Source organism: Tiliqua scincoides, chromosome 4 (genome assembly GCF_035046505.1).
Source record: "Tiliqua scincoides isolate rTilSci1 chromosome 4, rTilSci1.hap2, whole genome shotgun sequence".
Taxonomy (NCBI): domain Eukaryota; kingdom Metazoa; phylum Chordata; class Lepidosauria; order Squamata; family Scincidae; genus Tiliqua; species Tiliqua scincoides.
In genome coordinates, this window is record NC_089824.1 from 77,680,108 (window position 1) to 77,692,091 (window position 11,984).

The 11,984-nt window shown below is 46.6% G+C and overlaps 1 protein-coding gene across 2 annotated transcripts; it reads right to left on the reverse strand.

The window, feature by feature from the left end:
* Nucleotides 1-4,443: 4,443 nt before the first annotated feature.
* On the reverse strand, nt 4,444-11,611 carry EDN1 (endothelin 1). 2 transcript variants are annotated; one of them, XM_066625581.1, is made up of 5 exons: nt 11,442-11,611; nt 10,103-10,265; nt 8,303-8,461; nt 7,370-7,483; nt 4,444-5,831 (listed from the first exon to the last, which is right to left on the reverse strand). In XM_066625581.1, the coding sequence occupies exons 1-5, from the start codon at nt 11,503-11,505 to the stop codon at nt 5,690-5,692; spliced, it is 642 nt and encodes a 213-aa protein (XP_066481678.1). In that variant the 5' UTR covers nt 11,506-11,611; the 3' UTR covers nt 4,444-5,689. The 2 variants fall into 2 exon arrangements, with proteins under 2 accessions (XP_066481678.1, XP_066481679.1); XM_066625582.1 differs by lacking the exon at nt 7,370-7,483.
* Between the last annotated feature and the right edge of the window lie 373 nt (nt 11,612-11,984).

Sequence of the window (11,984 nt, forward strand, 5' to 3'; positions counted from 1 at the left end):
CAATGTAAATGCTTGGCTAGGAACGCCTTGTAGTCAAGGAAGACATTTCCCAGCCTGCAGATGCAACGATAGGAATGTCTTAACTTGAATTAAAAAAAAATCTGACTCTCACTAAAGTGTTGAAAGCATGCCCCGGAAACACTTTTAGTAGTGGGTGGCCATTTGAAAAATATCCAGACACTTCCATGCAGTGGCCAGATTGTTATCCAAGCATATTAGGCGGCTGCTGTGTCAACATCATTGGCTACCAATTCATTTCTGGGCCCAATTCAAGCTGCTGATCTTGACTTTCAATGCCCCAAGTAATCTGGAACCAGAATATTTTAAGGATACCACTTTCTGTGTGAGCCTGCCAGTGTGCTTTGATCAACAAAATACAGCCTACTATCTGTTCCTCCAGCATCTGAAAAGAGGTCAGTGGGAATGCAGGGCAAAGCTTTCTCAGTAGTAATCTCTCCTTTGCAGAATCTCCTCCTGCTACTCATCATTCAGCAGGTAGCAAAGATGTGGCATTTAAAAAGAGGCATTTGGACTGAAGCAGTTGAGGGTTTTATTCCTGACAGTTGCTTGTTACATGTACACCTTCCTTCTGTCATGAAACCCAAGGCTGCATCCATGGGGGTTCCCAGGTGACCACCCATCTAGGCAGTGACTAGGGCTGCAGTCCTACGCACACTTACCAGTGCGTAAGCTGCAGCAAACAAAATGGGCCTTACTTCTGAGTAAACATGTAGAGGATTATGCTGTAGACCTGCTTAGCTTTTGCAAGACGTATGTGTCACATGCCCTTAGGTCATGTCCTGGGATCCCTGGCTGCTGCTAATTCTTTAGTTGGTTGTGGTTTTTATTATTTTTAGGCTATGATTGTTTTTAACTTGATGCTTGCAGCTGCCTAGAGGGTCCAGGGATAAAAATACTTTAATAAATAAACTCCCATTTGCAGTAACTGCCACACCCTTCTCAGCAGCACTGCTGTCTAATAGTCTAGAAATAGCAACTGTGTCTGCACAGTCAGTCAAAAAAGATTCTTTTTTGTAGTTGACTTGCATGCAAAAGCTCAGGGGGTTCTCCTATGTGCCTTGTCTATGTAATGACTGACAACTAGAATTTACCCTCAAAACCATGGTAAATACGTTATGCATGTACACATAAGCCTCACACTGTTTTTTTTCTTAAGATCAAAGTGTTTGTTTGCTTACAACTGAGGTCGGCTACTAGAGAAAGGAAGAGTTTACTGAGTTTTTTCCACACCTGATAGAGGTGTAAACCCTATCTACACAAGTAGCCAGATGAAAGTGTAAAGACCGATACCTGCATTGCAGTTGGTTTACATTTTATGCGACAAGTTCTCTTTTAGTATCAGGATGACTCAAGTCTTTCTGCTACCCTAGTTGCATGCTTATATTTTGGTACCACTTCCCACAAAAGATATATGGCCCAGTCTTGTCCATGGGAAACACTGGCGCAAAACGTGCTCCACCAGCGTCACTAGAGCTCTGCCAGCAGAAGACAGCTTCTACTAAAACCCTGCGCTGACACAAACCGACCACCAGCATTATTCTGTTGGCACTGGGTGTTCCATGGGAGTTTCCTGGGTGTGTCATGGGTAGAGCACCACAGGCACAGCAGCAACAAATCCTGTCCTAGCACTGCAAGGCAGACAAAACCCCTTTCTGCAGAAAATTGCTTCACCAGCCACAGACCAGGCATAGATTAGTCCTATGGGGGCCATGCACACATTACTAGCACCAAAAAAGCACAACACCCTTCAACCTCCTAAACCACCTCCACCCCATGGAGCACAGGACACAGTGTAACCCTGGCAGCCAGTCAAGCCACACCCACCCCACCAAATAAGCCCAGCCCTGGCACCCACACTCTCAGAGCACGAAGCTATAACACCCTCCTTTCACAAAGGGGGACTTTGGCACACAAACACTCCATTCTGCACCAACAACCAGACTTCTTCTTCTTCTTATTATTATTATTATTTATATACTGCTTTTCAACTAAAAGTTCACAAAGCAGTTTACAGAGAAAAATCAAATAACTAAATGGCTCCCTGTCCCAAAAGGGCTCACAATCTAAAAAGATGCAAAAGAACAGCAGCAGACAGCCACTAGAACAGACAGTGCTGGGGTGAGGTGGGCCAGTTACTCTCCCCCTGCTAAAAAAAGGAGCACCCACTTGAAAAAGTGCCTCTTACCCAATTAGCAGGGGTATAACTTTGCACCAATACCCATCATCCTGCACAAAACACAGGGCACGAGCTGAGAGAGATTGCGAACACTTGTCTTCTCATATCTCTCTTATCCCTCACAGCAACTTCACACAAGTAGGGGAGGGGATTCCACACACTCACCACAATCCTTAGTCGTGCAGGAGCAGTGTGGGGAGCTACACAGGGGTCTTCCTCACAGCACTGTTGCAGCCCCACAGGAAGGCTAGCTAAGGACTCTGGCATTCATGCCCACAACTTCCCACAGGCAGTCCCTGCCTGAACACAGGCGTCTCCCATTCCTCATCAGTGCTGCCTAACTCCCTCCCAGACTGCAAACTTATGCACACTTCCCTGAGAGTAGTCTCACTGAATCCTGTGGGGCCTACCTCAAGGAAGGCAAGCATAGGATTGTGCTCCTAAGGCAGGGAGAGACAGGTGGGATTGCCTTGTTGCCTCTGCTCTGTGTCTTCCTCCCTTGCCCTCTGCAGGCTGCTGTCCCACAGGCAAGGATCCCCCCCAAGTCAGGTGAGAATGCTGTTGTCAATGCCTTGCTTCCTCTACTCTGTGTCTCCAAGCCAGGAGAGAAGGCTGTTGCTTTTGTCAATGCCATACTACCACTGCTCTGGATCTCCCCCTTTCTCCTTTACCCTCTGCAGGCTGCTGTCCCATAGGTGAGGTTGGTTGGCAACCTTCAGACTCGAAAGACTATGGTATAAGCCTACAGCACCCGGTATTCCCAGGTGGTCTCCCATCCAAGTACTAACCAGGCCTGACCCTGCTTAGCTTCTGAGATCAGACAAGATTGGGCAGGTGAGGACACCAAGAAGTATACAGCCTCACCAAAGCAAGCAGTGGAGCCCTGTCATCTCCAGTCCAGTCACTGATCTACTTCTCCCACCCATGTCCTTGTGACTTTGCAAATTCCATGGCACACAGCAAACCAACTGGTGCTGCCAGACTGCACTGGCATCTGTGACTTGGGTGTATGTTGGATAGCTTGCAATTGCACAACCACCATGCTGCGAAGAAAGAGTTGCATGTTTCAGTTACAAATGCTACTCTCCCATGGATGCAGTGCAATAAAACTTATACATACTGTAACAATAAAAAGAAATGAAACATAACACGAGTATTGTCCTGTCCTTGGGAGATGACCCTGCTCTCCCTTTCCCCAGTAGGTCCCAGGGAAGGTCACCATAAAGGGCTTACCCACATAGCCAGGTGGTTGCTGGGAGCCTTAGCCAGGTTGCCAGTGTAAGAGGAATGAGCTGGCCATGTGCCCATCATGTGAACAGGCAGAAAATGGAGTGTTGTGCTTAGATGACGATAAGACATTAACCCAACTTTTTCATCTCACAGCACACTGGCTAAAACGGTCAAAGCACTCCATCAATTTCTTTTTACTATTGACATGGCATACTGTGCTGCTGGTAGGGGACTCAAATCCTCAATGACCCTCCCCCAAACTCCCACAGTACACCTGCAGACCATTTACAGCACACTAATATGTCATGGCATACCGGTTGAAAATCACTGCGCTGACCTGATGTTGGGTGGTCTCATAATATCAAACTTGAATCTTTCACTCTTTGTATGCCAATAAAGGTTCTCGGAATTCGAATCTTTCACTCATGCACCCTGCATCTGAGCTGCAGCCATGTCTGGTGACAAACAAATCTTGCAAGATTTATTTATCTTTTACATTTTTAAACCACCCTTCTTTTCTCTGGTGCAAGTCTGAGTGGACCAGGGAGGGCAGATTGAGGACTGAAAGGTGGATAGGGTATCAGTGGTATCTCTGCCAACACTGCCCACTTCCTTCCCTTGTTCCCCCCAGTTCCATTCCATCTCCTCCCAGTCTCTCCCATCCCCACCACATTCTGTCCCTTTCCTGCCTCGCTCTGCCCCCCCCCCCCACTGACTTTCCAGCAGCAGTGGGCATGATGCATCCACTGGTGGGCCACATCTCTGCCATTTGCAGTAGTGGCTCAGCTACACCTGGCAGCGTGTTGTATTTGCAGCCTCCATAAAGTACCTTACACTGCCGGAAAGCTAGTCCTGGCAGCATAAAGATGCCTTAGGATTGGACTACCCATCTTCTAATTTACTATATTGTCTAAGGTATGAAACCAAATTGCCTACATAAAAAAAGACCAAAGCAGTAGTTGAAAATATTTATTTCTAATATGATCACCTTTACAGGCATAAGGCAATTCCCCCAATTTCATACAGAAATATGTAAGACATGCATAGACCAATATGGCCTGATTCAACAAATATTCAACATGGTAAATATAATGAATTTTGCAAATATAAATAGAATAGATACACATATAGATAAAAAATAAGCCCATCATACAAAATACCATCTAGATAGGCCATATTCAGTCATATGGTTAAATTCATGGCTATGAGCCTTCACACAATATTTGCCATGTTTTTCAGCCACTTTTTACCTTTTTAAAAACAAGGAATGTAGGAAATATCCGGCCTGCCATTTTTTGGGTTTAGGGGTCAGGGCTATTGAGCACAACCTCTTATTAGGGCACGAGTGTAATGAGATCTGTTTATCCAAAGTTTACTTTAACCTTCTCCTGCATTGTGTCAATACAATTTCTTGACGCATTTGTGCAGAAACCTTTATGTTTACATTTCCAACTTAAGTACGCTTCTATAAAGTGTGTCCCATTGGAATTCAACGCAACCTACTTCCCAATAAATTGTGCAGCAAATAGGATGGGTCTGTTAGGTTCTTTGCCTTTTTGGCATTGACAGTGCAGGCAATCCTGATCCACTACTTGAAGATTTAAAAAGAACTAAGTGGTTAGCAACAGGCTTTAACAAACTATTAAAAACAAGAGGTTGCAGCTGATGCTTAAAGGCCACAAAGTAGTGTAACAATATTTTAGCAAGAGTGCAACATACAACACACGAGGTAGACCTGTTAAGAAGAATGTCCTGATCATTTTGCACACTTATTTTGCACATAATTGAAAAGTCAAAACACAGAAGTTTCTTTTTCTCAAGCCTGGAGCTCTCCATTTTGGATCTTCTTGATCACAATGCAGCATGCATTGTGTTTTGAGACCTCTTTCTGTCTTTCTCTTCCTCCTTCGGACGTCTGCCAAACCAAATGAAAATATTGCCTCAGAGTTATCCTTTCTTCAGAATCAGGGTCCAAATACGTCCCTTCCTCATCTGACAACTCACAAAAAAGTTGGTTGAAAGAAATGTTCTTTGATCCAACCTGTCCCACTGAATTCCAGGACAGCAGCAATTAACTTCTTGGTCATCTGTCTGAATGGAAGATTTATTTGGAGTCCTTCTTTACCTTCAGAGAGTTAATATCTAGAACAACTCTCCTTGATCTTTTCCTAGAGCGGAATGTTAAGAAGTCAAAACAGAGCTGCAGCAATGCCTTGTCAGCAATTCATGATGACTTGAGGATTACAGTTGGTGATCTTTCCACTAAGATGTTGTCTTCAGGCTTTCCCAAATGTTTTGCTTTTCATATGTTCTGTTATGCTTCAGCTGCTTTCGCTTCTGCAGCCTACTCCTCAGTCTGGCAATATTAAAGGAAACTTTGATACTGTTCCCAATGGCATTCATCCTGCAAAGATAGGAAATAATAAAATATGAAGTGTGTAGACCAAAAAAAAACAAAACACAGATATAATGCAAAGGCAGACACCATGCATTCTAATCCATTTATTCCTATGTAGTTGTGTAATTAATCCACAATCTCAGGGATGTGAAATGTGAAGTCACTTGCAATCCAAGTTACTCGGTTCATGCACTTGCAATTGTGTGAACTTTCTACTCTGCCCATTGAGAAATTATAGGAAACTTATAAGTTTCCATATTCCAACACCTACCCAGATTGATCCAATATAATTGCACAGAGCTGCCATCTTCTCTTGGTGCAACGAAAGCTTCACTACCCAGTCCTATCCAACTTTCTAGCATGGATGCAGCCACAATGCAGCCCAGGGGAAAGGAAAGAAATATTCCCTTACTTTGAGGTGGGTTTTCGTGACTACCCCCCACCACAGGATGCAGCACACAAGCTGCATCAGCACGGGAAAGTTGGATAAGATAGGGCCCTCAATTTTTGCACATCAGGGTGCTGTTAAAAGGCACATCAATGCAGCAATCAAAACAAAAAGAAGCAACCTTTTCAACTAAACTACTTCATAGCCCCCTTTTGATAAAGCCAATCTGATCAGAAACATTAGAGTTCTATTGCTTATGCCATGTGTTTTCTTCTGTGCAGGAAGTGAAATTCCAGTGCCATCAAATACAGTCCAGATTCCATGGATTATGGGAATTCCATAGGAATGCTCTCTCTCCAGAAGAAGCTTAGTGTCCAATAGAACCAAGCCCAGTACGTAGCCCAGTAAGATGAAGAATATGCACAAAAACTTACTACAAAGGGTATTGCCTACTATTAAAATAATCATGGCTGGCCCAAGACCTCCTGAGGCAGCATGCCAAATGCTGCCCCCCCCCCCCCGACCAGATCATGTGCCAGCCTCTGCTCCTCCTATTCTCTCAGCACTCTTCTTCCCTCTACATTTCCAATTCCTCTCTGCTCCCCTCTTCCTTTTCCAATTCAGGGAGCAGGAGCAGAAATGGGCAGCAAACAGATAACTAGAGATGGGTGCTCCCCTCGGCCTGCTGCCTGAAGTGACCAGTTGGCGTCTTGGTTGGGCTGGCCTCAGAAATAATGACCCCCTCCTGAGATGCTCAGCATGACACATGCAGGTAAATTCTGGGTGTGCTGCAGAGACAGTGAAAATAAAACACAGGATGGGAAGTGGGTTACTGCCAGTGTCATCTGTGGGAAAATTCCTCCGAAGCACCAAATATAGTCATCAGTGGGACACTGTTTGAGCAAAAAGTTGTCCACTCTAAAGAAATTCAATTGGCTGCAACTCTATGCTACCCAAGAACCTAATCCCAGGCTGTGACAGTTCCCAGTGCCTCACACTTGCATTGCTGAAAAGATACAAACAGTCTGTGCTGTAATTTCATTTGTGATGAAACTGAAATCAGAAGTTTTGACTAACTTTTAACACACTGTGACTTGATTGCACAGACACTCCTAGCAATCAGCCTTTTTCCACAGGCTGCAGAGACCCTACCCACCTTCTTGTTTTCTTGGCGTTAGTCAGTTGCCTGAATGCACATTTCAGTCCCAGCCCTTTGCAATCTCCATCTTGATGAAGAGGTTTCCATCCCTTCTGCATTGTGGACTGCAACCTATTTTCATGAAGAAGGTAAAGAGAGGCACGGTGGCTATGAGAACTTGCTTGCAGTCCCCTTTACATTATTTTGACATACTGTACTATTTTTATCCAATCCTTCCTCCAAGTAGTTCAGGGTGGTGCATGTGGCTCCCTCCTTCCATTTTATCCTCATGACAAGTGAACAGATGGATCACTCTCTCTCAGGTTAACTTGGGGAGGGGCGGTATGGCTGTACTGCTGTGTTGTGGCTCTATTGCTTTGCTTCTCTCTTGTCTTGCTTATGTAGAAAAAACCAGTTTTAATATATGTTACATCTATAATGGTTTCAAATTGTTAGCTGCCTCGAGGCAGCAACAATAAGGCAGTATATTAAACCAAAATCAATGGACTGATTTTTTTAAAAAAATCACCCAGTGAGTATCATAGTGAAGATAAATCAAGTGGGTTGTGGTACAAGTCCAACTTTTTTTTGCTAAAGAATTAGTGTTTGAGGCAGAATCTAGGCCCTTTGATCCTTTTTACTCTCTCTCTCACGCACACACACGGTCCAATCCTATCCAACTTTTCAGGACCGGTGCAGCCACAATGCAGTCCCGAGGTAAGTGGGCAAATGTTCCCATATCTTGAGGAGGCCTCTGTGACTGCCTCTCCACCACAGGATGCAGTGCATGCCCCCCACCACCACCACCAGCTTTCATTTCAGCTCTGATATCAGAGCAAGTGTATTGGGCCATGGGGTGTCAAGTCCCTCCAATCATATGAAAGGCATTGAGTTAAGCGTATCAGATTCCAATATTCCATTCATGATTACACTTAGCATAACAGAACATACCAGTAGTCTTTCCCAATCTGGCAGAAGTTGATACACTTCTTGTCTTTTAGATTAGCACACTGGCATCTGTTCTGAGAGCCGTGAAGGTTCTCATGAGTTGAGTCTTCCAGCGATCGCCTGATTCGGGAGGGACCTCCAAGTCCATATGGCACAGTCCGCCTGCCAAGAAACAATCAACAATGTCAGTTTCACTTCAAAAGTTCAGGTGCTCTTATTTAAATGACTCAGTACTTGAGTAAAGATTGCCTTTTTCTCTTTGGTTTATAATCTTAAACCAATCATACATTTGCAAGACGATTAATGGTACAGCTAATCCATGCAATGCAAAAGCAAGTACCTTTTTCAGAGAACCACTACTGGCTATACCTCCTTGTCAAGTGTATACTTGGTGACAAGCTATGCTGATTTGCCTCTGTGTAAATGTACAGGAGCCTCTTGCTATGAAGAACTCAATGTACAAGTTCATCAGCACCCATTGAGGTCTGTCTTAATACCAAGCTCAAGCAAGTTTGTACCACCAATGTGCATTTAGCCATCCCCTCCCCCAGCCATCCCAAGCATTTTTAATGTTGTATTATGCTCATGCCTGATGAGGGTTTTTAAACTACATTTCAGCACACGTTATCAAGGAAGTTTTTAACTGCACAACACTGATTGCAGCGTTAGTGGGTTCTCTTTGCTAATTCATAAAAGTACAATGATTAACCATGTTCCTCCCACCCATTATACAGAACTTGCAAAAAAGTTCACAGAAAGACTTAAGGGACTGTCTTTATCTTAACAGAATGTACAAAACATGATTTTGTATTGGCGACAATTCTCAAGCATCTTACGCCATTTCTGCCCGATGTTGCATATACGCAACAGAGACCAAATGTGTACACCTGTGGGCTGGGCAAAAATGGGTTAAAATGCTAAGACAGACTACTGTTATTGAAACAGTCCCAAATAAGTAAATAAGCGTAACCCCCTCCCCCACTCCCTTAAGCTGGCTTTAGCATTACCATGTTAAGCAACACAATATGAACTTTTTAAACAAGTATGATTTCCAAGAGAATTTGTGTTCATGTAAGTGTGTTTAGGATCTGGGTAACTGAGGTGGTAGCAAGTACATATATTGAAGGCTCACTGAAATCAGTGAGGCTTGGAAGGTGCTTCCGAGCTAGTATGCTTAGGATTGTAGTCTTATTAACTTCCAAGTCTAATTAATAAGTCTTATTAACTTTGGGTGCCTTGGGAGAAAGCCATAGTTCTGATGTCCTCACTCGAAAGCCATCTCTTCCACTAGCATCTCAGGCTGCAATCCTGCACACAGTTAAGGGTGCTACACTCCAGCTGACTTCAAGGATTACAACCACAGTGATTAAGGTGGAAATCCAATGCATAGTGTTTTAGGAAGAAGTCACCTTGGAGTCAGTGGCACTTACACCGGGATAAACATGCAGACTTGAGCTGACAATGATGCTTCCATACCATGAAAAAAGGTGTAAAACAAGTGCCAAACACCACATTAGTCCCATGGGAAGCTACAAATCTGTGTATATGCATGCACATGTGCATCAATGCATGTGTTACTGTGCATGTTTCATGCATTTAGCTGATAATGCCACTTTCTTGGCCAGGGACTATCTACGGTGGAGACAAGTCTCAGATGCGCTTAGGCTTCCCATTATACTCCTTTAGGCCCCACTGACACTGGTCCTAGCACCTGACTGATGCTGCCTTAAGAGAGGAACCCAAGGCTCATTATCTTACAACCCTAAGGCAACCAAAGAGCATTCCCATTAGGGAGACACTCACTCCGGTGTGTTGATCCAGATGATGTCCAGGTGGCAGAAATAGACGCACTCCTTATCCATCATGGACCAGCAAGAGCAGCGCTTGGCCCTGCGCAGCGGCCAGGGGGCGCCCGAGGGCTGCTTGTCGGCTTTCCGGGAGCCGCTGAGCCCAGCATCCGAAGCAGCTGGAGGTGGCAAAAGAGAAGGGCGTTGAGAGGCGCTTCACTATGATGGGCTGCTGGCTGGAAGGGAGGACGCGGGACGCAGCAATCAAAGGAGAGCCGCCACGACTCTTGCAGCAGCCCAGCCCTCCTTCCTCAGCCAGGCGTTTAAAGGGACTCTTGATGCCAATCCGGATCCAAATCGGAGCAGGGAGAGCCCGGCTTTAGGCTGCAATCCTATGCACACTTTCCTGGGAGTAAGACCCATTAGACATAATGGGACTTACTTCTGAGTAGACATGTATAGGATTGGGCTGTTAGGCTGCAATCCTATACAAACTTTCCTGGGAGTAAGCCCCATTGAACTCAGTGGAACTTACTTCTGAGTAGACATGCAGAGGAGCGGGGTGTAACAGCCCACTCCATGCACGTCTGCACAGAAGTAACTCCCATTCAGTTCAATGGGATCTACTGCCAGGTGAGCGTGGACAGAATTGCGCACACACCTGAGAGTCAGTCCCATTGGCTATAATTGAACTTACTTCTGAGTAGACAAGGCTAGGCTTGGGCTATAAGGCTGCAATCCTATGCACACTTTCCTGAGAGTAAGACAACTGAACTCACTTCTAAATAGAGACGCATAGGATTGCGCTCTCACCCTTGCCAGCGTTGGATGCCCCTTGACAGCCAGACCCTGCGCAGAGCTCGGTTTAATAGGACTGGGCATCAAACTGGGCTCTTGGCAGTTGGCAGGCGGACTCCAGGTCAGCGCCTGGGGATAGCCGAGTCCACTTAGAGGTGAAAAGGGGGAGCGCAGCCCCTCGTCCCTTCCCCAGGAGACGCGGCACTTGGAAGAGCGCAGACCCATCCAGCCAGCCTCTCTGAAAGCTGCTACAAGCCCGTGCAAATGGGGGGAGCTGATCTGGATCTGTTAGAGCCCACCAATCTGGGTAGATTTTTGCCGGGCCCACAGTGTCCTGTTGGGTATCTGCAACGTTGGGCAGAAATGGCTGAACTGCCACCGGGTCTTTGCAGGAGGGCGGCAGGGGTGGTGGTTACTTGCGAGGGCTGCAGCATCGGAGTCCCCCCGCTGCCACCTGCCAGCAAAGAGCCGTCCTGCCCTGGGCAGGCGTGCTCGGGAATGTGGGTCGGGGGTGGCATCGCCGCGAGAGGAGAAGGCGGCGGGTCCCTTCTGCTCACCTGCCTGCCGGGCTCCCTGGTGGATCACGAAGAGCAGGGAAAGGATCAGGCTCGTGGACTCCATCCTCCGACTCCAAGGCTGTGCAGTTATCCCTTGATGCTCCCCCGGGAGGTTGCAGCTAGTAGCGCTGGCTCTCCGGACGCGAGGACTCTGCAAGCAGCTAGGCACCAGTGAGGAGGGCGGCCTGGCGCTGCGGGCTCGCTGAGCGCTTGTGGCCGGGCTGCCTCCCGGTGGCTGCCTTTTATACCGCCCCTCCAGCGCCGAGCCCGCAGCCCCGGCTTGATTTCATCCGGAGACAATGTTATTGTGCGATTAGTCACCCAGAGGCAACGTGCGGAGCGAGATAAGGGCCGGCTGAAAAGGAAATCGCTGCGAGCTGGAGCGAAGCAGACGCCGTCTGGCAAGCAGGGTCCGGGTCGCTCGCGCAGGAAAGTAAATACAGACCCGGCGGGCGGGCGGGCGCAGACCTTCAGGGAAGCCACGGCCCCGAGGGCGCCTCCGGCTGTCCGCCAGCAGGGGGCGCTCCGCCGCCCTGAACTCCA